The 27,654-nt window shown below is 39.2% G+C and overlaps 1 protein-coding gene across 1 annotated transcript; it reads right to left on the reverse strand.

The window, feature by feature from the left end:
* Nucleotides 1-25,942, reverse strand: CHODL (chondrolectin). Its single transcript, XM_062006354.1, has 7 exons — nucleotides 25,852-25,942; nucleotides 10,435-10,747; nucleotides 9,549-9,706; nucleotides 6,224-6,271; nucleotides 5,753-5,836; nucleotides 4,188-4,290; nucleotides 1-132 (listed from the first exon to the last, which is right to left on the reverse strand). Exons 1-7 carry the CDS (start codon nucleotides 25,940-25,942, stop codon nucleotides 48-50), a joined length of 882 nt encoding a protein of 293 aa, XP_061862338.1. The 3' UTR covers nucleotides 1-47.
* Nucleotides 25,943-27,654: the final 1,712 nt, after the last annotated feature.

Consider the following 27,654-nt stretch of genomic DNA (forward strand, 5'->3'; position numbering starts at 1 on the left):
CTTGACCACAAAAAGTTATTTTTGCTTTGTTTTCAGTCAGTAAATCATTATACCTCCATGCTACTGTCCTTCCTAGGCGTCTTTGAAATCCATAGTGTGGACTGGTTTGGGCTGGTTTTTGTTCTTCCTTTACTGAAAAATAAAGACATAAATATTTTCAGTGCAATGTATGCCTTTGCAGTCCTGCTACAGGTTTGTGGTCAGACCTGGGTATTTCATCCCCCTATTTGAAGGCTGCCTTTGTTGCTCTTATAGCCCAGCTTCCCCAGGGTCATGCCCGTGCTGCACTAAGCACAGCCCTGCAGCAGTGTGTCAAGGTAAACAGCTGTTACCAACTTTACCGGATGGTTCTGCTTAGCGGTGCTCCTCCCGGGAACCAAACTGACTTGGCCTCTATTTAATTATTTCACTTCAGTTTACGTTCACTCACATCTCCTTCTCCTCCAGAGAAGGGTGTAGAGACCGATCGAGCAGGGTGGTGGGAGGCTGGGCACTCCCCCTGTCTGGGGAGATGTATGGACAGTAGCCCCCGTTGAACATGCTGAGGATGCAGCCCACCCATCCCTCAGCCCTGCCCACGGACACCCTTGAGCTGCTCCCCCATGGCCATGCTGTGCTAACAGGTGCCGGTGTGCACTGCTGCAACAGAAAGCCTCTTCCCTTCAGGGCTGGACTAACTTCCAATGAAGTAATGGCACATGAATCGTACTCCTAGCAATGAATGACTGTTAGAAAGCTCCCTTAGGCCTAGCTGTCATTCAAAACTGTCAATAGTTTGATTTGTCTGGGTTTTTTTTAAATGGAAAAGATAAATCAGGTTACAAAAGTAACTTGCTCTGCAATACTGGAAAAATATTCACTCTGATCTTTACAGGCAGCCCTGAGGTACCCTGTAAGTGGAGGTCAGACTTTCTACATGGCTAACATGTCTGTTACAACTGCCACAACACACCACCTTTCCTCAATTAAATGGTAGATGACAGTGCACTGCAGTCCACTGAAAAGTTGCACTTCATGTGCTATCGCAGCTGCATTTCAATCAAAATGGTTTAGTGTCTGGCTGCAACTGGAAAAAATATGTCAGTGCAAAATATTAAGTAAAAAGCAGAGAAGTAGTCCAACAGTCCTGTAAGCTGGAAATCTGAAAGTCAAGATCTCAACAGTCCTATACATTCAGCTTTACCTCTTTCCTGTTTGTAAATGTAAGTAAGTCTGTGTTGATTTGAAACTTCCTTTGAGGGAGCTGAATGGTACACTAGTTTTTAGTCCCTCCAGACTTACCTCTTGAGTCCTACATTATGTATCTGAGCCCATTGAAGTAACTGAAAAGACTCCTATTGGTTTCAGTGGACTTTGGATCAGGCCAAAATGCTACAAACAAAGCAACTGCAATGAATCAAGCAGTTTCAGCACTTCTTTAAGAAACCGCTTCACTACTTTTTTCCAGATAATTCAGCAAAATCAGGCATATTTTGTAAATTAATGAAATGTTTTGAATGAAGAGTCCTTGCCACAGAGCAGGCACAGTTTCTAAATACCTTGGATCAGAAATTAGCTATATAAAACAAGCTTATCTTCAGTGAACATATGCTGATTTTCAACAGCTATACATCTGGTGCAGGAAATAGGTTTTAGTAAGAAAGGTCATAGAGACGCAATAAATAGCTTGAGCATATTGCTGTTTTGACCATCAAATGCAATCATAGAAACTGAGAAATATACCAGGTTGGAATTTAAACTTTCTGCAAGGCATTCAGATGATAATGGAGATGGGTCTTTGAAGCAGTTTCTCCTTGCTTCCCTGGAAGAAATGAAACGGAGAGCATCTAAGCATGAATGAGCTGATAATTTCTATTAGCTATAGGGAAGATGTTTTGCTTTGCCTTATTACTACCCTTTAAGAGCCCAACGCCAGGCAAAATTGGTCATGACCTTTCAAGCTAGGCATGTCCTGGTTGGCCACGGATTGTGGCTTTCAGAGGAAAGGTCACCATGTTGTGGAAGCCTAAAAAAGAATGAGAAGTCAGGTTCATTTGGAAATTTGGGCATCCCTTTTTCCCCAGCAGGACAGAATCTCTTTCCTGAAGCTCTTTGGTGTCCAGCTGACCAGTTCAAGTGGTTGTCTCTTTTTTCGATTGTCTTTTTGCCCAAAAACTGTGTATTTGTGACAAATCAAAATATTTTGCAAGGCAGGTCATATATGGAAATAGAATTGAAAATAGACGGGAAAATATTTTTTTAAAAACAAAGTTTTCAACAGATGAAAAAGAAAATGCTTCATTTCTGGTGGTATCAGAATATCTCTTTTGACTTAAATGAATTAAAGGAAATTTAGTTTACTTTTAATTAAGTTTTGGTGCAACTCAAAATAAACACTCTAGAAAAAAAAAAGTCTTTATCTCAAACCCATTTTCTCCCTGACCTTTGCATCATTAAATCTACCAAACCAAGCAGCCACCTGAAAAAGTACGACCTTCCAAGTTGAATTTCCAATATCTATGTCATGCTATTTTTTAAGTCTTGGAAGTTCAGACGAATTACTTCTGGATGAACTGCTATAGCATCAAAGGCCTGATCAAAGCCCACTGAAGCCAATATTACTACTTCTATTGATTTCAGTGGGCCATGAGTCTCTCTCACTGTTTTTACAGAAGAATTCAAGAGCTGAACCTTTTCTGGGGAGAGAAAGAGCTGCCAGAAAAGGTATGAACATATATATCATACTTACCAAGAAATCCGAGTCCATTGTAATAAGAGTTCCAAGATTACTTACATAATTTGTATTGTTACACATATCTTACTACTTTTTCTGCTTTGAGTTTCCAACCTTTTACAGCCCCAGCACTGAGGTTTGAAAACAATCTTTTACAACCATGAATTGCCTGCCATAACACATTGGAAAGTGCACATTTTCCTTCTCTCGATAAGGAAGTGCATAAAATAAAGGCATAATCTAGTTTATGATGCAGACCTCATAATATCTTTTCTTTATCATTACTTCTTTCAGTGAGAAACATTACTAATGAGTGTTGCAAATACCCTCATCGTACATTTGCTCATTCAGATACAAGCAGACTTGAAATTTGGAGTGTTTTCTTATTTGAAACAAAGCATTTCCACTATTTGCAGAAAATGCTAAGGGAAAGTCACAAGGGAAAAATAAAGACTAAAATTGAGGAGGATTATTTTTTTCTAATTTCCTAAAACAATGGTAGCATATTCCTTACTATTCCTGCTCTTCAAGAGAGATAACAACTCGTGAATATGTTCATTACTCTTGTTATTTTACAAAAAAAAAGTCTTTTTCCATAAAATATATGTTGGTTTAAGCTTTTCCAGATTACATTGAGTAAATTTCCTGAAATTAAAAAAAAAAAAAAAAACAAAACAAACATGTAGAATGATGAGTATCCTTGAAAGTTTCAGAAAGGTTAAAAAAAACAGCACACCGTCATATCTTGGTACGTCATATTTTTGAGCAAGAGAAAAAGTCCACGTAATTTTAAAGCATGGATCAAAACATTCTATTTGCATTATAATACATCTGTTTAACACTACATCTATGTACACATCTCATTTGCTTCATGCATCATCTTTGGCAGATACATGATGTACAAAGGACTTGCACTGGCGTGTGGCTCAAAATATGGTTTTGTTTTTTGTTTTCAACTTGTCTGCTCCAGAGGCCCATCTGTTGCTCAGATGGTATGCACACTGAAACAGCATTTAACAGCTCCTAGCCTCTTAGGTTCCTCTATAGAACAAACTGCATTTTTGGTCAGAAAATTAGGTGAGTCCTTGAGTTCACTCTGTATTACTGAGGACCTCACTATTATTCTCCATAGTCCAATTACTGTAGAGGTGCTAATTATGATGGAAGAGGTGAAGTAAAAGTACTGACAGCAGCTCAACCTATCAAATGGTCAGCAAAGATATCTTCTTCAGAAACAGGTGAAATCCTAACAGCAATATACTTTGAGAGACCTGGAAATATTTCACTATATTGTGGAAAAGCCTGAAGGTGAATGTTCAGCTGTAACAGCTGTAAACTACTTGGATTTTAATAGATGAAAAGATGCTTATTTGCATATTTGGGGACAGATGTAAGCAGTTTTTCATTATGAGTAGCTTGCCAATGGAAATATGAATTCTACATTATAGGACTATTATGTATTAGTCTACTTTACCTTTTATGAAGCATCTGGAAACAGCAAGTCCCAAAAGCCACTAGTATCAACAGCAGTAGTGGTATAGTGGGTATTACGACATAAATTAGATTTGGAATTATACCTATAAGACAAAAGTTCTCATTAACATCTCCCATGTTGAAATACTCTTAACCATATGAGTAAAAATCTGCAGCAATATATCAGGAAGGCATTAACTTACACAAAAGAACATTACTACATTCCTTCTAGAAGAAGAGCTCCAAAAGGTAAGTCAGCAATATCAAGAATAAAATAGTACTTCTCCAGCAATGTGCAAAATATATCTTAAGCACTTAAGTTCTGACATTTTCTACATGCATCAACATGAAATTTCAAATTTTGTGACTGCAAATTCAAATATTTTAACAGACTATATTTCACAGTTTATTATTTCTACAGTCCATATAGCTTTCCTACTCAGTTGCCCCTTGTATGTTGGATTCCCACTCACACATGACCATAAACAAAACAAACACTGCTCTTTTCTCCTCATTCCCCTCAGAAGACAAATGTGCATTATCCTTAAAAACATTATCCTTAATCAGAAGAGAGATAAAGGTGCTCTCCTGCAGGTCCCTGAACAAAAGCAGTATGAAATGGTACAAACTGGGACTCTATTATCTGCCTGCAATAGAGGATGACATGTACAATGTACAGAAGGGTTTGGCTACTTTTCAGTCAGCATATGTTCATGTTTTAGAATAGTACACATTTAACATACAAATTTTGGAGAATTTCTTACCCATTACCCTCTTGAACAAATCTTCACTAGAAAGAATAAATATGTATGTTCAGGTTGCATTTCTTAGAGTTTTAGATAACGAGTTTTTGTATGATTTGTATAAATATACTGATTTCAGTATACAGTTCATCAGTATATCCATTCCTCTGGAGTTACAAACAATGGAAACATCAGTTAGGAAACTGGCTCACATTCAGCCACTGTAGGAATGGAGCATCAGCCTTCTACAATGACACGGAGTACTTGGGGGAACTATGGCAGAGTACTTGTTCTTCAGATAACTGAAAGATTCATGCCTTATGTGTTAGGAAAGATTCATTTGTGCCTTTTTTTGTGAGCTTCGGGTACCAGATACAAAAGATAACATATGCATCATATGTTTGTTACATGTGTTGGGAAAGAGGAGGGAAGGAGATAGAGAGGGGCAAGGGAAGGGACTGGTTACTGCAGCCTAGAAGGACACACTTCACAGCTGGGTGAACATCAGTGAAATCTTGCACTTGATAGAGATTCACGAAGATCATGCACAACAGCGTAAGTTTCAAGGACTGCCAAACTGTACATTTGGTTCAAAGTTTGGCAAGACATGGAAATAATTTGTTTCCACACAAAGAAGACTGACTAAAACTCTTGAAATGCTATTCATTTCCCAGTATCACACATTCCCTGTATTTTCAGGGCACTTCCTTGGGAAATAGGCTGCTTCCGCTCATTGACAATGACGGAAATTGTTAAAGAATAATTTAACTGAGTCCACTGTTAATATTTTTACCAGGACACTAAATTCAAATGAACGTATTACCTGTTTCAGTAGCAATAACATGATATTGATCTTCTGGTTTACTTGTGTCATAAGTATTTCCTGCTGGTACTGTAGGAAAAGTATCTGAAAAGGATATCAGACATTTTAGGAAAAAAGTGAGTAAAGATATGGCTGCTATGTTATTAAATAAATTAATAGTAATTATACTTTAATTTGTATTGGAAAAATGAACACTTTCAGGATTGATTAAACTGCTCGGTATAAACATGTGAACAGGATTTTACAGCAAAATTGGGATTACATCTGGAACAGGAACTATGAGCAGTGCTATGCTAAACAATAGCCATATATTTGTAGCTATCGCTCTCTAAATGATTAATTTTTTCCTATGTTTCAGCCAGTTCTAAACTGTGCCTGTTAAACTTGAGTTATTTTGGAGGGCCTCGCATGCTATGCTTAGAATTATGTATTTACCATTGCAACTCAATTTAATGTTTCAAAATTTCTTACCGTAATCTTGCTCCGCTCTGTCTCCTAATGCTTTTTCTAAGACATTATCTGTTAAATAATATTTGAAATTGATTGTTGAGGAATGAAAAATGCGTGTAATAAAACATGTTTTCATTATTTTGCATGCAGCATCACAGAAATAGATATGTTCTCTAAAACAGTAATTACTTAACTCTTCTGCATTTAATCTTCCTGCCAAAGACTATTTGCAAACTAGTGTCAGATCACTTCTAAGTAGCAAAAAATAGTATGAACTAGAAAAGGGATATAGTTTATTCTAGCTCCAATTCTTGGTGGCCTCTACTAGGTTACTGGCTAAATCAGTGAATCATTTAGTTTCCCGGGCTGAACCAAACTCCTAACATATTCAAAGTTTCAATATAAAAAGTGCTCTTGATTAATACTTAAATCTTATTCATGTTTTCAAAATAATGCTTACAGAACACTGGCTATGAAGCAAAACAAAGCAGTGCAAGTAATTTGTTTTTGTAAAAGGCAACCCTAAAATACAAGTCATGGATACTGGTTTCTAATACATCACATAAGGAAGTGAAATTACTAGAAAAGGAATGATAGTGTATTTCTGGTAATGTATCAGAAACTGAAGAACCAATTCATGGCTTTGAGTTGTAATGCAGAGGTTCACAAGTTTACTTATGGCTATTGTTGCAACTAAAAGTTTACAAAAATTACAGAATTAATTACCTCACATAGGACACAGGAGTGCAAACTGTATGAATGTTTGAATAGCATTCCTTTATCATAAGATTAAACGGATATAATAGGGCTATCAGCCTATAGCTCTGATAAACAAAAAATGCTGGGAGAGATTGGAGAAGCAATAAAGCCCACTAGAACAAAGGCAATTATTTACTTCTTTGGTAAAAACTGGCTATGTTTTGTCATATATGAAGAAAGATACCAAAACACCACAAAGAACTGAATTGCTGGGTCTAGACAGAAGAGGAGATGAGGTTTTAATTTGATTGCATAATCAAACCTACAGGAGTTGGACAAGAACTAAATGTGGTTGCAATTACCAACCTATAATTAAGTTTAAGATCACTGAATGGTCAATATGATCTAAAGCCAGACTGAATACTGCAACAGTAAATGCTGTCAAGGGAGATACTATGAAAAGGGCTTAGAAAAATGGAAGTGACCAGAAGTGTAGCCACTGTTTGAGTAAGACTGGCTAATGAGCATTGCCCTGAGCTTGCCACTGATAAAATTAGATGCAGCTTCATTATGGTCACTAATAACCTCTGGGTTTTGGCCTATGACTGATATCATACACCATATACTCAAAACACATAGGAAAGTTGTGAAAAACAATGCACTCAGATAAAGTGAAATTCAATATGAATGTGGCAATTTAATACTCCTGGTAAAATGGATGTATTTTGTATTGAAAATGGCTGATGTTGGAGCTATTACAGTGATTCAGGGGGGAAATAAAGGTCATTTGTAAGTCTCACTGGGTTTTAGATAGCAAATGTAATTTTCTTACAAACATTGTGGTATTTTCTTCAGGCATTGAAAGAAATGTTATATACCTATTTATATACATTTATGCATCTACTCCGTTTTTCCACATGACAGAAAAATACATTTCTGAAGAAAAGTCTGTTTTGCTAAAGAGCACAATTCCAACAGTTTGAAAAATAAATAGCTGCAATTCAGTAGTACCGTACTTAGCTGCATAACAATGTCAGTCCCAATAATAATCTACCTACATATTTTTTGCCTTATTATCTACCTTATTATACACTAGTAATCTATTTCTACATAGTGAAAGAAATAAAAATACTTTTTCATTGTTATCACTTTGCTTTCTGCCAAACCAAAACACCTGACATTTTTTTTCAGATAGTGAAAGCAATAAAAAAACCCAATTCTTTACCACATCTCAACTAGAATGTTAAGCAGTTCACTGTTACTGAATAATTGTTTCACTTTAATCTCTTTTGTTTTAAAGACATGAAATATACCTGAAACTGAGACATTTTAATCAGATCTTCATTTTCTGACATGAAAATGTTGTTTTTTTACATTTTTACAGTGTTCTCTTATCTGCCACTAATTATGATCACTTATAAGAATGATAAAATTCTATACATCACAGTTCCTTGAAAGGCCTGTGTCACCAAGATAACTGATCATCATGAAATAGTGATAGTCATAAATAATTTTAGAAGCAGTAACAGATTCAGGGGAGTGAGGCAAGGAGGAATGTATAATGCATGGCTATATAGAGACTTTCAAGCACTTAATATTTGCTTGCAATATTAATTGCCATTAACGCCATTAAGGCATTAGACGGTGAGAAAGCTATCTATCCATCAAAAGTGGAGGAAGAATAGCCTGAATCCCTACAGACAGACAGATCTCTATGAAGAGTGTGATGACTGCTAATCATGAGTATAGGGAAAGCTGGTAGGAAATTGCAGAACAAGGTAAGTCAAACAGCTGCTTAGAGCAGGATTTCATATGCATTCTGACTTTCACCTTAGTTTTTGAAAAGCAGGCACATCATAAATTACTTGAAAATACTTGCAAGATTTTGCTGAAAAGTGTGCTGTCATTTACTCTAAGTACTAGCAAAAGTAGAAACTATTACAGGTTTAACTTGAAAGTTTACTTTTCTCATCCTTTTTCTGTTTGCACAAAGTTCTAGGTTATAGTTCATGCTTCCTTTATTGACATATACAGAACCTATGTCATGTGTGGAAGTATAGCCCAATTGCCTAAGATCTGCTTCTCCTGTCACCATCGGAACTAGTGTACATCTGCTTTTCATATCTATAAATCTACATGCATGAATGCAGCATTTTCTTTTTGTCATTCTGGACTTCATTCTTTAAGTCAAAACTTTTTGAAACAGCCATCACATGTAAGTTGATATTAAATGGTAAAGATCTGAAAAAACAAGGACAGTGTAATTTTGGGTTTTTTTTAAGTAGGAGCAAGAGCTGTCTTAGTCATCTTACTCAACAGTAAACAAAGGAGGTAGAAAATGGCCACTTCAAACATTTTGTGGTGATTAAAATAACTAGTAAATTAGTTAAACCAAACTCCCAGGTAAACCTGGGAATGCATGGTAGCAAAGCTAACCTTGAAAATATTCTTATTGGCTACAGATAGGTTTATTTATCATTAGATCTGACATATTACATGCCCTATTAATGACAGCTAAGGCCCACATACACCAAAGGAATCAGTACCATAGGCCACAAAATATTTGGCAATTCCCTCACAAAACAAGATGCCACTGTTTTTCTAGGAAAATGTCCTGCCTGTGAAATGCAACTTTAGTTTCACCTACCTGGGCTGTACTTGCAGATAAAATTGTGCTTCATGTTGCATCTATCATCATTCCATTGATAAAGATACGGCCCTCCCAGACCAGGGTTTGCAGTTGGCTGATGATACATCACAACACAGGCTTCACTTCCACAGGAAGGCTCATCTGTATACCAATTTCTAGTAGTACACATAAAGACAAACTTTTAAATTTTGAAGACAGGATTTATCAAGACATCAAGGAAAAGAGTTTGCATCAGTGAAGATGAGGAAACTCCAATAGCCCCATCCTCTTCAGAGTATGCTGCATTTACCACAGCTCCTCTTTGAAAGGAGTTTAGGGCTCCACATCTCTAGCTCTTAAAAAAAAAAAGATGACCAAATAAAAAGCTTCTGCTATGCTACCTGGTTTCCTTCCTATTTGACTCTTACCTGTCCCTTTGCCACAAGTCCTGTGACTTGCTGCTACTCTGGCCTTTAACTTAATCAGGATATTAAAGGCTTTTCAAAAGACGGGATAAAACCAGGACAACTTAAACTAACATGCATTAATTTACTGGTGGTTTGCTCCTTGATTTCGAGTGGACAGAGTCTTGCAGAATTTGTCTGACTGCTTTCAGATCACATCCTGAAGACTTCATACGTGGCAGAAAAACCTTCAAAACCCCATATACGGACAAACTCAAGAGATGACTGCAAAGATAGTTGTAGGCTGAAGCCACACTATGCCATCCTTCTACAGCTTCAAATTCAAAACCCTGGTTGCCAGCTCTCTCTTATCTGAAGTTAAGGAGAGATGCTGCTAACTTCACAAAGCAGCAAGTCTTCAAGCTTTTTCTAGAAGACTTGACTTGCCAGACATCTCACTTTCCATGAAACCTTCTCAGTAAGCAGTTTTACAAACTTGCCTGAATGGTGAAATACTTCCATCGGCCCACTGGTAGAGGTTAGGGCAAGCACTTGAGGTGGATAGTCCATCGCCACTTCTCCACAACCCAATCCAGAAGTCACCATCAGAAATCCCGGAGCCTGATTTAGTGAGGTTTTGCAACATGTTTTCTATTAGTTGCTGCTCAGCTTCACTTTCCAAGCTCAGTAAAGCTCCGCCATCAATTTCACAAGCTTGGCGGGCCTCCTGAAAGCCCACACGTCTAGACAAGTCCTGGAAATAAGCTAACTTGTAACAAGAATGCTTGAAGTCTCCATAGCACACCTTTTGACCTGAGAAATATAAATATGAGAGTGTTTAGAGTACAGCAACAACTATCACAACTGGAAAAAAAAATATAGCACAGTGTGCATATAGTGATGGAGAAGGACAGTATGTTTTTCTTCGGCCCTGGTCTGAAAGGGCTCACAGTGATACACTGACATTGCTTAAAAACATAGCTTTAATTTAAATTGCAAGTATCATAACATTCATGGGAATCTATGGCTTTCTTCCCATTGCTTGTGAAACTCTCCAAGACACTAAATACGCGCACTAACTTCCAGGAAAATATTCTCTACTTTAATGACTGTACCACCAGGCCCCTCTGTTAAAGGTAGTATCTTTTTGGAGGATATTCTCTATACAATTTCATAGTAATGGATCAACTCCACTTTTATTTTGTAATCAAAGCTATCAAAGAAAAATATGATTAGAGTTCCCCATGTTAGAGGCAAGAAGCAGCTAGCAGTTTCCTGATTCTGCTATCTAACCTTGAGAGGCTGTATTCACAAGGAACCCACAGATACTTTTTGCTATAATGTGTGTCTAAGTACAACCTGTAAGCATGTGTAGAGAGTGTCTTCCTCTTTAAAGGCATTTGATCTATGACTTTAGTGCAAAAAGTAGGAATAAGAAAAAAAAAGAAAAAAAATACTGACACAAATTTGACAGGAAAAGAGAACAGAGAATAGACGAGGAAAAAAATCTCAGACATCCCAATTAGTGGGCTATCAAGAACCTGCAGGCAAAGAGCATTTTGCAACTGGATAAGGATGTTGGAAGGGCTGGTGGGATGAGGGTCCCCATGCAGGGTTAGGGAACGGCAAGGAACAAAGCAGGAATAAACAGAAAGGGGTATAAAAGGGGCAGGTCACATGTAAAACAGGGTGTATGTGTATGTGTCTCTGGATTTATGCCTCCCCTAGTGATCTATCTTTGCCAGCTGATCAGGAGGAAAGGATTGCTATCTGCATTTATGTGGGTCCTGCATACAGATGCTGTTGAAGGGCACTAACCATTTACAAGGAAATTACACCTCTCCCTGAAATTAAAGGCTGGATTCAAAACATTAATTCAAGATGCACGTGTAGATTTATGGGGAGTCCATTTTCCACTGTCTTGTTCTTTTTATTTCCCAGATTTTAGAAAGTATCTCCTTCATGATTCCTTTTTTGCACATTCTCCTCTGACGCCAAGTAGTACGTGTATCAAAATATCCCTGTCACAATTTCAGTCATACTGGGAACATTCATGTCACTGAGATGAGTGGGCTGGATACTATTGATCTGAACTCCTGTGCCCTTCCATGGGAAAATAGTTGGCTTTGTACCCATGTTCTCATGAAGTCTATGCTCTTCTGTGACTCTACTGAAACCTCAAGTGACCTCTCCAACAACACAAATGAGTCCTTGCTAGCTAATGCACCAAACTTTTTCAGGGTACTTGCCTCCCAGTCATGAAGACTCACTTTGCCACATGGCACGTGCTACTTCTGAGCTGACACAAGCCTTATGTCCTTAAGCTATAAGTTCTGCTGTATACTGGTCCAACACTATGTCAAGGCTCAGCTCCATCACCAACACTAAGCTGAGGTGGGACTGTCCAGAGCAGGGAGGAGGACAGGCACTTGAGCAGCTCAGCTGCTGCTGTGCACTGCAATAGGTGCCACTGCAACCCCTAATATGTGCCCAGTAACAGACTGCCACTGTTGTGCACTCAGAGCAGGAAGCTCTTTTGGAGCTATCCAGAACGTTGATGTGAAGGTCCAGTCCATGTGTTTATCTGAAAGGATCAGGGAGTTAAAGTCTTGAAATTGTGTGATTATTTTTTTTCCTCCCCCTAAACTGATCTGAATCATTTTGGAGGACACCATTGCTATTGCACATGTTTGTGAAGGGTTAAATAACTCTAAAATCATGTATTATAAAGTGAAAGAATTGAACAAGACAAAATTTGTGCACAATTCAACTTCTAAATTACTTCTCATTCATATGTTGCCCTCTACATCTGTGGCAAAAGAAATAATTTCCTCCTTACAGGCTGATCATCTGTGCAAGAACACAGCTCTAGAAAATAAAAGAGAAAACAGGAAAAAGCCAAGAAATATTTGGTTTTAAGACCCATTTCATGTGAATCAACTATGCAATGTAGAATAGTAAGCTTCCTGGAAGAAGCTGTGTTTATTTTTTTTTTTTTTGTTCTAGTTAATTTAATCCCTGTGTTTAGGCAATGACCCACTCTGATTCTTTCCTTTCTTCTTTTGAAGAAGCGAGTTCAATGTGTTAATGGAAATCTGCAGTTGTGCCTTAATAGCTGGCAAATCAGTTTTAGTGCTCTTCTCAGAACACACTGAGATGTCAACTTTTCAAGCTTAATTTTTTACAGCTTTCTCTACCTACTAATTTCCAAACTACAAAGCAGACATAATTTACCTGTGAAAAATGACAGAATGGACCGCTCTGTAGAGTGGACAAGATAAGGATATAAACATTATGGGCTATTTTACCTTCTTCTAACATCTTTGCAGCAGGCACGACTCCACTGTTAATTCTAAAGCAACAGTTGCTATTTCAACTGTATAAATTGAATTCCATTTTTTTCTGTCACAATTGAATAGAAACTAGATTTTTAAGCAAGTCTATCAGAATGAACCTGCGTATAATATTGTGCAATGTGAATAAATATAGGCAAGTTAGGCCTTTACAACTTTTCCAAAAAATCTGCTATGCTGCTTGAGAGATAAAAGAAAATATGAAGGAAAACATTGTTTCATCATAGGGTATCCAGAATGTTCTTGTATTTAGTCCTCCCTTCAGCATGAAACCAAAGATCTCACTAATTATTTTAATGAGATCTAAGAACTCATTCTTACTTTTTTCCCTTACAAATGCTCAGACAAGTTAAAGTTTCAACTAGTCCTATATGAATATCTGCAGATGTGAAAATTGAGTCCTTATACTCTTTCTTTCATGGAGAGTATCAGCTCCTTAATCCTCAAGCCACTTTCCCTCACCCAAGCAGAACAGTCCAGACCCTAGCCAGAAACATACACTTGGGTTGTTGTCATGAATCCATATCTTTTCCATCAACAATTGCCCTCTTGCCAGTTGAGAGAAGAGTGCTGTGCTGAGGCAACAACTAACTGACAAAGACTGCTCTTCTCTTTCTCACTAGTTACAGACTTGCAAGACTAGGTCTCCCCAATCTCCTTAACGGAAATGTTTCCAGGTTTGTTCTTTTTACCCCTCCTGCGCACACTAACCATACAACATAGCTATGGTCCTGTTCCCTCAGCCTTAGCAGCTCTAGCTGCTTCCTGCAGAAAACCTGAATTGGCTGAAACTTCCTTGCACTCACTTTGTTTCACAATCCCATTAGCTGAGGAAAGCAAGTGTACAGTACTTGCTCTAAGAAACACTAGCTACAATTTCCATCCATAGGCATCAGTTTGCATCTTGGGGTATCACACAGCAGCCTCATAGTAAAATGTTTTGATATCAAAAGAAAATTAGCTTTTATTTGAAATACCTGATACCTAGTTAACATTTCTGCAGAGAATTCTACAGCAAATACAATCTCTTTCAAGAAAAGGAAAAACAAGCAAATTCAGTTGGTATTTCAATCAATTATGTCTTCATTATGTTCTCATAATTATGCTTCACTAAACAGAAATAATAAGTTCCTTTAGATCAGTCATCACAGAAGTTACAGCATAATGTCATTTAGAAGCAAAATTACTGATGAAGTACACAGCTCAAAGACTCAAGAGCATCGGGCTCAATCCTAACTGCACACCCTTGGGCCAAGAGGGGCACAAAGATTATCATGAGTAACATACGAGACGCAGATAGAGGTTTTGAAGATAAGCTCTCTACTGCTAAATCCCATCCCTCTTCCTCTTAAGAACCTTGTAAACTAACCTACAGTCCAGAGTCCGCTACCATTAGCATCTACCTAGACTAGTGAGGAGTAACAGCTGCACATGCATAGCATATGTAAGGAGAGAACAAAGGAATGCACAAAGTCTGCTGCATAAAAGTCCATTACATTTTCCTACTGTGACTTTCTTCCCAAGATAATGGATTCAGCAGAAAACACAGAGAAGCATTTGGTACAAAGGAATGTGAAATATTTAACACTAATCAGAGTCCCAAAGGTCAGTAGGAGACTGATGGAGGACTCTGAAAACATCAAAGTAACAAAACAAAGACACAGGCTTTAAGTAAAAGTGATCATGAAATAACTGCAAGACAGAAATCTACATAAATTAAGTATTCCACAGGCTAATACATTTCTCTGCTTGTGTTACGAAGACTAGCCTTAGTCTTAAACTTATGTGAGCATATTGATCTCAGAGGTTGTGTAACCAGCACGCAAACCACTCAGCGAGATACATTTTCACCTATCCCTGTGTCACAAGGTGCTCCACGTCAAGTCCCAGTAATGTGTTCAGTAAGAAACTGAAAGGTATTAAATTTTCCTAATCAAATCTTGATTCAAAGCTGATGCATCTTGTCAACTGACCTTTGTATTATCCAGTCAGATTTTGATTAGGTACAGGTGGTGGTCATGTTTTGATATGTTACTGATGTTGATGTTTTACTGCATCATATTTGCGTCCATCTACTGAATTTAATTTGGTTTCCTGGTGATTCACATTACTTTTTTTAAAATACTACTGTCATAATATTTTGTAATTCAATTCTACCTTCATTTATGATAAAAGCAAATTGCCATCTTCTCTCCCAAAGCTTGCAATACTGAAGACACATCATTCTCTAGTTGAGTCAGTATTAAAATCACCAATGTTGCTCAGCTCATGTTCCTCAGCATCCTAAGGAATTCCAAGTGCTCACAAATTTCCCATTCAAATACAAATGCTATACAGATCACACACCAGCCTCTATCTGTATTAATACCTTCATAGCTAATTCTTCCATATCTTAATAGCTACTTTTTCCTCCCATCCTCCTAATAACCAAGTCTGCAGAGAGAAGAGACATTCATTATCAATTTAAACTTTCTCTGGATTAGGAGTTATGTCTAATTGTCATAACACAGTTTCTCTAAAGTGATCTTTCTTTTGGGAAAAATGTTCAAAGGTTCCAAGTCTCTTGTAAAAGCCTACATAAAATAACTGAGGGCCACGTTTGCATATTAAGTAGCCGGATTTCAGGCAGATATGTGTAAAGGTAGGTGGTTTGTATACATTGTATCATATAGTTATTAGAAGGTAGACAATGTCTAAGGTGGTTTAGTAGAAGCTGGCCACAACCTCTCAAGCAAAACTCACCTATTAACCAGACTTCTTGCAATATTTGTCACAAGAGCCTCACCTTGCTAAATTCTTAGTCATTCACATGTAAAAAGTACAGATTCATAGACAGCAGGTATGAAATGGTAGGTAAAAGGCAAGTTCTTTCTTATCTCTCTCAAAACATAGGACATAATCTATCTTTATCCATTAACCACCTCGTATATTGTAAATTCATAAAGATCCCGAGACAAGACCTAAACAACCATCTCAAGGATTACTGCAGCTCTTGCAGAGGAAGAAAACATGGCACGATGGAAGTTGTAAGTAAAAAGAAGGTATCATATTCTACAATTCATACAAAGACTTCAGTTATGCAGAACATGAAGCTACACAAGAAGTATTTCTCTGAGTCCAGTCCTCATCATCATTTTCTCTTTTGCTATGGGAACTGGTTTTCAAACAATTTATGGCTGAAATTGAGCTTTCACCTGTATGTCAGCTTTTACTAGTTATGCTATTGTGTTTCCAAGCACTTTTGGGTACAGGAGTTGACTTGGTTATTTCTGAATAAAAACTGCTCTCTACAGATTCGTAACAGCTACACTTACAAAAACTGAGCAACCAACAAGCAGTTATTCTGTTTGTAAAGGAGTACTGAGTACTGCCAATTGGAATATTAAAGAACATTACTTATCATTACCACTTGGATTTTGCCATCTGGCTGAATAGAAATGCAATTAAAATGAAATCTCATTGCTTCCTTGCATATTGCAGCAAAATATCTTCTTCGTATGGGAAGGGCTGGAAGGAGGATCCTGGGAACTATAGGCCTGTCAGCCTGAACTCAGTGCCGAGAAAGGTCATAGAATAGACGATCCTGAGTGCCACTGTGAGGCACATACAGGACAATCAAGGGTTCAGGCCCAGACAGCGTGGCTTTATGAAGAGCAGGTCCTGTTTGACCAATCTGATCTCTTTGTATAACATAACCCACTTAGTGAATGAGGGAAAGGCTATGGATGTGCTTCCTGGACTTCAATAACGCTTTTAACACAGTCTCCCATAGCATCCTCATGGAGAAACTGGCTGCCCACAGCTTGGATGGACTTGTTCTGAGATGGGTGGAAAACTGGCTGGATCATCAGGTCCAGTGAGTGGTAGTGAAGGGAGTGAAATTCATTTTGTGGCTGATCACCAGTGGTGTTGCCCAAGACTCAGTGCTGGGGTCTGTTCTACTTAACATCTTTATCAGTGATCTAGATGAGGAGATTTAGTGTGCTCTCACTAAGTTTGCTGGCGACTCCAAGCTGGGTGGATTCATAGACCTGCTTGAGGGCAGGAAGGTTCTTCAGAGGGACCCAGACAGGCTGGAGTGATAGGCGGAGGCCAATTATTTGAGGTTCAACAAGATCAAGTGACAGGTCTTGCACTTGGGCCACAGCAACCCCATGAAATGCTACAGGCTTGGTGCAGAGTGGCTGGAAAGCCTTCTGGCAGAAAAGAACGACTGAACATGAAGCAGCAGTGTGCCCAGGTGGCCAAGAAGGCCTATGGCATCCTGGCTTGTTTCAGAATTAGTGTGCCCAGCAGGACCAAGGAAGTGATTGTTCTTTTGTACTTGGTGCTGGTGAGGCTTCACCTGGAATACTGTCTTCAGTTCTGGGTCCCTCACTACAAGAAGAACAATGAAATGCTGGAGTGCGTCCAGAGACAGGCAATGAGGCTGGTGAAGGGTCTATAGAACAAGGGAGTTGGGGAAGTTTAGCCTGGAAAAGAGAAGACTGATAGGAGACATGATCACTCCCTACAACTACTTGAAAGGAGGTTGTAGGAAAATGGGAGTCTATTTCATCTCTTCAGTAATGTATGATCGGACACAAGGAAGTAGGTTCAAGTTGCACCAGAGGAGGTTTAGATTGGACATACAAATTGGACCGAGATGGCTAATAAGCATTATGACAGGCTGCCCAGGGAGGTGGCAGAGCCACCACTCACGCAGAGATTTAAAGACACGTAGATGAGGTGCTGAGGGACTTGGCCATGGCAGGTTAGTGGTTGGACTTCACGACCCTAAAGGCCTTTTCCAACCATAATGAATCTATTATTCTATTCTATGACAAATTTTTATCTAAATACATTCTTTTGGGGGAGGTTTGTTAAAGGCTGCTCAGAACCTGCACTCTTCTAGGTCTCAGGAACATTCAAGCAAGGCTTCCTAGCCCTGCAAAACACAAATAAATTTTCCATTGTTTTGAATAAGGTGCTGGGATGTCTTTTCCAGACTGCAAGTTTATCTGGATTTTGAAAATCAGATGTGATGTTTCATATACAAGCTTGTTCTTAATGTACTGGGAACTGGAATATCTGCCCATATGAAAGGTTGCCATCTTCACCAAGCAGCTTATTCACTCATTTCACAATCACATACAGAATCTTGAGGGCTGGAAGGGACCTCGAAAGATCATGTAGTCTAATCCCTCTGCCAGAGCAGGACCAGCTAGAGTAAGTCACACAGGAACTTGTCCAGGTAGGTTTTGAATGTCCCCAGAGAAGGAGACTCAACAACCCATCCGGGCAGCCTGTTCCTGTGCTCCATCACTCTCACAGAGAAGAAACTCTTCCTTTTATTTCTCTGGAACCTCTTGTGTTCCAACTTATACCCATTGCCCCTTGTCCCATCATTGGACATCACTGAGAACAGCCTGGCTCCATCCTCCTGACACCCACAATTTACATATTTGTAAATATTAATGAGGTCACTCCTCAATCTCCTTTTCTCCAAGCCGCAATTCCCTCAGCCTTTCATCATAAAGATGTTCCACTCCCTTCATCATCTTGGTGGTCCTGTGTTGAACTCTTTCCAGTAGCTCCCTGTCCTTGAACTGAGGGGCCCAGAACTGGACACAATATTCCAGATGTGGTCTCACAATGGAAATGAAATATTTATTTCTTATAGTTAGCTTCTCAGCCCTGGCACATATGGCAGAGATCTCAGGCCACCAATACAGACAGAGCTATAAAGAAATATCTTGATGTCTAAAGCTTATTACAAGCTAATCAACACTTCACCATTCATAATTGACCTGCAAGAAAACATACAATTACAATTATGCAAATTAATACAGGATAAATATATTCAACTGGAAAATAAAATACTTTTTTATGCAACAGTTTCAGACACTAATTTTAGTGATATTTCAATGTAAAAAAAAAATCTATGAAATATTTCAACTACTTTTTCCCTCTGCCCTGGTCAAAGCATTAAAGCCTGACAGTTTTCCTTTCTTCAGAAACATATCTAATTTTTGGCACTGGCTCTGTTTCAGACATCTAGCACATCATAAATTTAAAGCCTGAGATCCACTTAGCATTTCCTGTAATAACTATTTTCCTCTCTTCTGATCATATGAACTTTACAAGTATATCACAGGACTGATTATGGCACATAGTCACTTGCTTCTATAAGGGGCCAGCACACAAACACATTGTCCAAGGCATTCGTGTAAAGTGCCAACATAGTTCCTAAGACAACCCCTTAAAAGCTGAAAGTTGCCCTTTTCTCTTGTTAAGAAAAAACTGAGGCTGGTGTCAGAGCTATATTTTTCCCGTTTGTCTGAGAGGCCTATCAATCTAGTCACTGTGAGCAATGCAGGCTCCTTGGCACCACCATAGTGAGAACAATGCACTTCAAAACTTAGCACTGGCATCCACGGAGGTTCAACATGGTACAATTTGCATCTTCTCAACTGGCAATAAGAAATAAGTTACCACAGGCAGAGGACATGAAGCAAAAATATTTTCTTATGCAACGTTCTCAAGACCTTAGTTTCCCTAACAATGACTTATGTTTGTTAAAAAAATTCAAAACTAACCAAAGTACAAGTCTTCATGGGTATAAACACCCCTATTCACTTTCACAGACAAAAGCAGGATGACCAATGATAACACTCAATGGAATCAACTCAAGCCTATTCAAATTAGAGGAAGTACAATGTGTTAGGATGACATACACATCTACAAGTCTGCTCCAGGATGTGGATTATTTACCCAAGACTTAAATCCACTTATTGCTGAAGTTGTTAGCAATCTTTTTATTTCACTGATTTCATTTTTCTGAAGTCTTAAACACAGATACTAACATCATTTTTTTATATATCACAACCTAAAGACACACCAAGAGCAGTCCATAATTTCAGCTATTTAATAAAAAAGCATAAATACTGACAGAAACACTGTCAAGACTGACAAATTAAGTCCCTTCATCAATAGCTTCTTGTGTGGCTATTAAAACCAGAACTGACTTCCCAGATATTTTTAAGACAGACAATATGGCAGCTAGTAAGTTGTTGTTAACCTGTTGGGGAATAGAATTGACAAAAGGCATAGAGTCAGAATAGCTTAAGTATAATGTGTACCAGCCAAGTGAAACAGGGAATATCCTTATTCTCCTGTCCCAAACCAATGGATATTTTACGCATACATAACTTTACGTACATCAGTAGACTCTCTCAAGAGGATCTCTCACAGGCATAAATTTAAGCACTTCCGAGAGTTTCTGCAGATTGCTCATTTCTTATTTTTGTCTCTTGAAGGAAATAGTTCATAAATCTTTAGTCATTAAAATTTATTCTTTGTCATTATCCAGAGCCAAGATCATCTATTTGCATATTCACTTTCTGGGAAATTTGAATGCCTTTTTCCAAATAAGTGTATTTTCATATATTTGATACCCATATTTGACACAAATATAAGTAAAATTTAATACATTTATGGATGTGAAATTGTAATAATTTCTTTGATATACAGACTTAAAGTTTCCAAAGGTGGAACACCTTATATGCATCTCAGTACAACTGTGCAGTAGTGTCCATCTTTTTACAATTAAAAAAGAAAGCAACAGGCAAGACCTTATTCATTCATTTTCTACTACAAAACATGGGAAAAGGCAGTCCACATGGGATCTTAGAATTGGTGACAGTGCATTCAAGGCAAAAATAGAAGGGTTCTTTGAGAGGAGGAAAAATACATTAGAATAATTAGAATATTTTCTAGAAAGGCAAATTATCCTACATTATAAAATTAAATAGCACATAAAAGCATAATTAGTTAATTCACATCTCATGTATACAACCCTGTATGGGAAGAAACAGTTGAGGTATAGCATAGGACTCGTGGCATTTTATGAATCAAAGTATGTTTTCTTGCAAACAGCTTACAATTGAGGTGTTTGATCCACACAGGATCAGACCTGAACTACAGAGAAGTCAAGGTACAAAACATGACTTAAGAAGACAAGAGACTTTTTTCAACCCAGCTGCTGCAAAGGGACAGACAGTGTGAGTTGGATGAGTACATGGTGAGGTGGATAGAGAACTGGCTTAATGACAGAGCTCGGAGGGCAGTGATCAATGGCATAGAATCAAGTTGGAGGCCTGTGGCCAGTGCAGTTCCACAGGGATTGGTTCTGAGGCCAGTCGTGTTCAACATCTTCATCAATGATCTGAATGAGGGGACAGGGTGTACCCTCAGCAAGTTCTCTGATGACACCAAATTGGGAGGACTGGCTGATTCCCCAGAAGGCTGTGCTGCCATTCAGCCGGATCTCAACCGGCTTGAGAGTTGGGCAGAGAGGAACCTCATGAGGTTCAACAAGGACAAGTGCAGAGTCCTGCACCTGGGAAGGAACAACCCCATGCACCAGTACAGGCTGGGGATTGACCTGCTGGAGAGCAGCTCTGCAGAGAGAGACTTGGGAGTCCTAGTTGATAATAAACTGAACATGAGCCAACGATGTGTCCTCGTGGCCAAGAAGACCAATGACATCCTCAGATGCATCAAGAAGAGTGTATCCAGTAGCTGAAGAAAGATTCTCCTCCCCCTCTACTCTGCCCTGGTGAGGTCTCATCTATTTTCCTGTGTTCAGTTCTGGGCTCCCCAGAGAGGCAGGGAACTTCTAGAGAGAGTTCAGCACAGGGTCCTCAAAATGATCATGAGACTGGAACGTCTTTCTTATGAGGAAAGGCTGCAGGATCTAAGACTGTTCAGATTGGAGGAGACTAAGGAGGGGCCTCATTAATACGAGTATTTGAAAAGTGGATGTCAGGAGGATGGGGCAACACCTTGCTGTAGTGTCCAGTGACAGGACTAGGGATAATAAACAAAAGCTGGAATGCAAAAAGTTCAACTTAAACTTAAGGAAGAACTTCTTTACTGGAAGGATGAGGAAGCCCTGGCACAGGCTATCCAGGGAGGGTGTGGAACCTCCTTCTCTGGAGGTTTTCAAAACTCACCTGGACACATTCCTGAGTGACTTGACCTAGGCAGACCTGATTGAGCAGGAGGGTTGATCTTTAGAGGTCCTTTCTAACCCCTCCCTTTCTGTGATTCTGTGACAGCACACCAGCTTTTTCTCACTGGGAGCAAGACAAGCCATGTGAAAGACAAGCGAACTATCCATACTGTCCCACACATTATTTATCACAGTTGCCATCATGGTAGTAGTTTCTCTTGGGCCCAGTAGTCAAGCAGGGTACAGGGGCTTGCCAATTATGGGTTTGAAAATTGCAATTTGAGGTACAGTCCATATTCAAATGAAAACCTACAGTAGAAGGTTTCATCTACAAATACTTAAGAGTCTGACAGACAAAATTCAGGTGTCATTGCACTAAATTAAATTATGCCTTTTGAGAATGAACTCTATTCAGTTCATTACCCACAAAGACACTTCTTTCATTATTTTACTTTACAATATTTTATGACAACTGAAATCCTGTCATAAACTGTGTGAATTAACATATCCACATCTTTAAAGACATCTGAAGCAAATAAACCTATAGTTTAGGGGCAACTCTTGCTGTTTCATGACCCATCAAATGTTTTGCTTCCTTTCATGTTTTATATATCCAAATACAGTTACATAAAGGAGATACACATTGCTTTAAAACTGACGCAGTATTTAAACTGCTATTGATGTAATAGCAAAGAGCAAAATTTTAAAAGCCAGAAAAATATAAAAAGATAGAAAAGCAGTCATTAAACTGTAACAACTATGATTAATACATAGGCTGTTAAATGATTAGTAATAAGATTAGCTTGCATCTTTCCTGCCCAATAGATACTTAAAGTAATTGCATCTTTCCAAAGTGCATTATCATCACTTTAGGTTCTTCATGATGTCATGGGACAGCAAGGCAGACTCAGCAGTTTCTCCTGAGCCTACTTTTTTTTTTCTTTAAGAATCAATTCTCTGGCAACATTAGATATTCTGATATGGAGGTTGTTAGCACTGCTCACAAAACATCTGTCTAACTACAGTAGAAATTACAAAGTCATTGTATTACTTCAACAGTTCCAAAATTGAAGATGACTAAGAAATAACACCTAAATGCAAGTTGATTGATGTCAATAATAGTTTTAATTACATCCTAGTAAAACTAACACACTCGGAAAAAGAAACAGAAAATCTATATCTAAGGCAGTGACATTTGGAACAGGTAGGCCTTTCTTTATCTGCCCTCTTGACACTGTGGTCAAAATGGCTGAAATGTTGCAATTATTACTGGGCCTGCTACAAATTTAGTGCAGTAAACAGGAATCTTTCCACAAGGTCCAGCCAGCACTCCAGTGAATTCCAAAAGCAATTGTGAGTGATAGGAATTATATATTTCACTTACTTGGAATGAAAGTAGTGAGATTTACATTTATTCCAATTTTCCTGACTGAAGCACATATTGCCAATTTTTCAGAAACAGGTCAGTTTAAGACATAGACTCATGATTTCAAATGCAAGTCCAAACTGTTGGTTCTTACATATGAGAGAGAAAAGTCAGGTGGACAGCACACTGACCAATAATTCAATAGTACTACTTTTTCTTTTAAAAAAATGCCAACTACTACTAGTACTAGACCTTGTGCATTCATGTGCAGGTAAGCAGGATAGGGGTGCAGTCCTTGAGAGAGGAAAAAAAGAGTTATCCTGACAGAATATCAGGATATTCTCACATAAGTCTTCTAGATATCTTTGGCTGTTACTATCTAGAGAATTTTTATGTAATGACTACAACTTCACTTAATATACCTAATAGTACATAAATAGTTCCTTCTCTAAGTGGCTTCAAATTCTCTCCTGTATTCTACTACCCAAATGTTAGCCGCCTAATACAGTGATGTGAGACTTGTTATATGTTTTGAAATGCCCCAGGGAAATACAGTGTAGAGCCTGAACTCTCAAAACCCCAAAGTCTTACATGCATCTGGGGACAGTTTGATTAAGCAGGATATACATACTACACACCGTTTTAAAAGCTGGGCCTCTACTCTGTTACATGTCACTTAGATGCAGAATCTTCAGTTAGAAGAATTAAGGGATTGTGTTTCCTCAGGCACACATGGACTCCTGCACTGAGAGAACTCATCCACAAGATACATTTTGCATTAGTAATCTTCACTATTCCTTCAAGTAAGTGTTACACAGTATTCATAGTGTTAAACTAAGAGCTTTCCTGTATCGTATATGACCAGACAGTTAACATTACGACAGAAGCAGATGAAATATTTCAGGGTACATTTCAGGCAGGCAAGGTTTTCTAAAATGTTGGACATACTGCTACTTAGCTATTGTTTCCCAGAAGATACAGTTTCACCAAAAGCCCAACAGCATACTCAGTTCTGCATGCAAACTTGCTTCAAATAAGACATCACTAAAATGGTCAGTGACTGTACTCCATCAGCAAGTAAGAAAATTATCTGAATGCAGTAATCAAATGCTTTAATCAAAAAAAAAAAAAAAAAAAAAGGTTTTCTTGACATGCTACCATTACAGCCTCTGAAACAATTAGATACAAATAATTTGCATTGTTCTGGAATCAGTTCATAGAGACATATCTTCTTACCTACATATGCAGAGATTCACACACTTAACTTATTACCAATTGCAGTCAAGCATGTTAATCTTCCTTTCAAGATAAATGCATGGATGTGCTCACACAAGCAACATGCCAGCAAGAGTCTGTTAACTTTAGCTTGGAGAGTTTGATCTAAAGTGCAATTAAAAACAATCGTTTCAGTAAATTTAGCAGCCTCTAAGAATATATACCAGTGTGCTGGAAATCCAGAACATAGTCCTACAGCTCCTAAGATCCCATATTAGATACAGATTTCTGACACAGATTAGATATAGGTGTCTTGCTCTCAGTTTCAGGAGTTGTAGATATAGCTTCACATAATAAAGCTACTTGTGCTGCATGCTCTTCAAAGTTTGCTTTTTCCTCCTAACTGTATTGCAAAGAAAGAACACTCCTGCATAGCTGCAAACAAATCTCAATATATAGCTGCTCCTCAGAACGATGCTGTGACAAGTCCACACTCTTATCTTTTCAAACAATTAAAACAGGGCTACTTTATGCAGGCAATCAATCAAATCTAAAAACCTGCCTCTACCAGACACCATCATTCTGGCAGGAACTGACTGAAGACCAGTGCAGAAGTTTGACAGCCTTCTGTCCTCTGAAGCTTTCTGCCCCAGTCCCAAATCCTTATCTGCTCCTGCAAACCCAAGCCTTTATCTGCCCCGGCTCCGACGGGTGCACTGCTCCTTGGTTGGCCTCACGGGACTGTTCACCTTCACTAAACTGGATGGAGCTTCTAAGAAGCAGCCGAGGATGGGGAGCGCGGAGTCAGCCCCCGCGGCACGCTCGCAAGTCGACTCCATAAGCGTGTCACTTCACAAGTGGTTTGGTCCCAGTTCTTCCCCTCTGTGGTTCCCGCTCCTGAGGGGGCTGAACTCCCACACGCGCCGCAACTTGCTCCCGCGCTTCCCCCCGCGCCCGCTGGACACCAGCCGTGGCCCCGCGCACTCACCGCTGAGGACGCGGCCGGCCAGCCCCCCGGCCCCGCACAGAACGGCGGCCGCCAGTATCGCCGTCAGCCCCAGCCCGCCTCCGCACCCCATGGCGGTGCTCCTGCTGCCGGCTGCCGTCTCAGAGGTGCTACAGATGCGCTGATACACACCGCCGAGGAAGCAGCGCTCACCCTGCTCCGCGCCGCTGCGTGCCCTCCGCGCCGCGGCCCTACCTATATCTGCTTCTCCGCCGAGGGCCGGCCCAGACGGGCGGCCAGGACCGCCCCCGCACCGCCCCCCAGCCGCCCCCCGGCAGGCCCCGACGGCGGCCGGACCCTACCCGAGTCCCGATGCCAGCCGCAGCCCCGCCGCTCTGGAGGGCCGGGTGCAAGGATAGACTCCGGCGGACAGGCCGGGTCCCGCCGCACGCCAGCCTAATTTCGGGTGGGCAGGGGGCCAGTGTCTGCCGTGGAGCCGGCCAGCGAGCGGTAGGGGCACCCGGTGTCACCTGCCACTCCGCTATGGAGGCTCCCGGGAGGGGGCTGCCGTCAAGCCCCACGCTGTCGGGTCAGTCATTCGGGGTTAGCACCTGCCTAGTGAGTGACATCAAGACCCAGGTAGCCGTGGATTTCGTGTCTGTTAAAGGCGTTGTAAGCTTTCCTGGTTTGTGCTTACCCTGGCAAGAATAGAAATGTAATATTGCAAGCTTAAAAATGCATGTTTGTGTACACACACACACACATATACAGGTATATGTAATGGAAAGTGTCGTTTTCTCACTGCCTTAGAAGATATTGTAGTCAAATTCACATTACTGTCACTGAAAATACACTGTAGTAATACTCTGGACCTCTTCAAAGGACTACTTTAAAGACTTTGTTCTTCAGAGCCATGTTGCTAAGATGTTCTCTACAAGCACAACTTGCAAATTTATTACTTGTTTACTTGTGAATATTTTGCTTTTAAATGGGATAGATCATTATAGGTAGGTTTAAATGACATCTTGTATGCAAATTATTTTGCCAGTCAACTTCTAGTCCTCTGCCAGTCCAACTTCTAATCTTTCTCAGAACTCATTTAGAGATCATATATGCATGGCATATAGGTAAGTCATTTCAGGTTTTGAAGTCAATACATCTCAGATTACTGGACTTTAAAACACTTGATGGATTTCCTAGCTGACTTAAAGCTACCTGAGATCAGTTTCTTACTAAATAAAACCTGGACATTTATAATGGAAAATTAGTTTAAGCATTGCTGTGTTTTGCTACTAACTTTTTTCAAGTTAATAGGAAAGCTGTTTATTTGTTTGACTGATACAGATTTTTTCCGTGTGGATTTTAGACTTACAAGCCAATAACTACTTTTTTCTACATCTGTAGAACAGGGCCGATGTATAGAATCTATAGGTAAATTGGGCTGTGATTTAAAAAAGACCATACTGAACAATACATTCTGAAATGGAAAAGTTACCTTAAATGTCCATGTCATTTAAAATTCAGCCTCTTGTTGATTTAAAGTGATGGCATGGAGAAAGAGAAGAGCTTAACCAAAACCTGTAATGAATACAATGAGAAATTTTGGTACTCAAAGCCTCTCAACTCTCAGTTTTTAACCTACTCCTGTATTGCAAATATGAGGAAGTTCAAGTTTGTCTGAATTACGTTGATTCTCAAGTGATGTCCAACCAAAGGAGGTAAGGAAACTTAGAAAGTTTTCCAGATTGTAAAGTCTCATACTGTCTCAGGATTGACAGTATGATAGATAGTAACGGATGAAAGCCTTCAACTGGTGGGACTCTTACAGTGAATACAAGCCAAAAA

Source organism: Colius striatus, chromosome 1 (assembly GCF_028858725.1).
Source record: "Colius striatus isolate bColStr4 chromosome 1, bColStr4.1.hap1, whole genome shotgun sequence".
In the NCBI taxonomy this organism is placed as follows: Eukaryota; Metazoa; Chordata; class Aves; order Coliiformes; family Coliidae; genus Colius; species Colius striatus.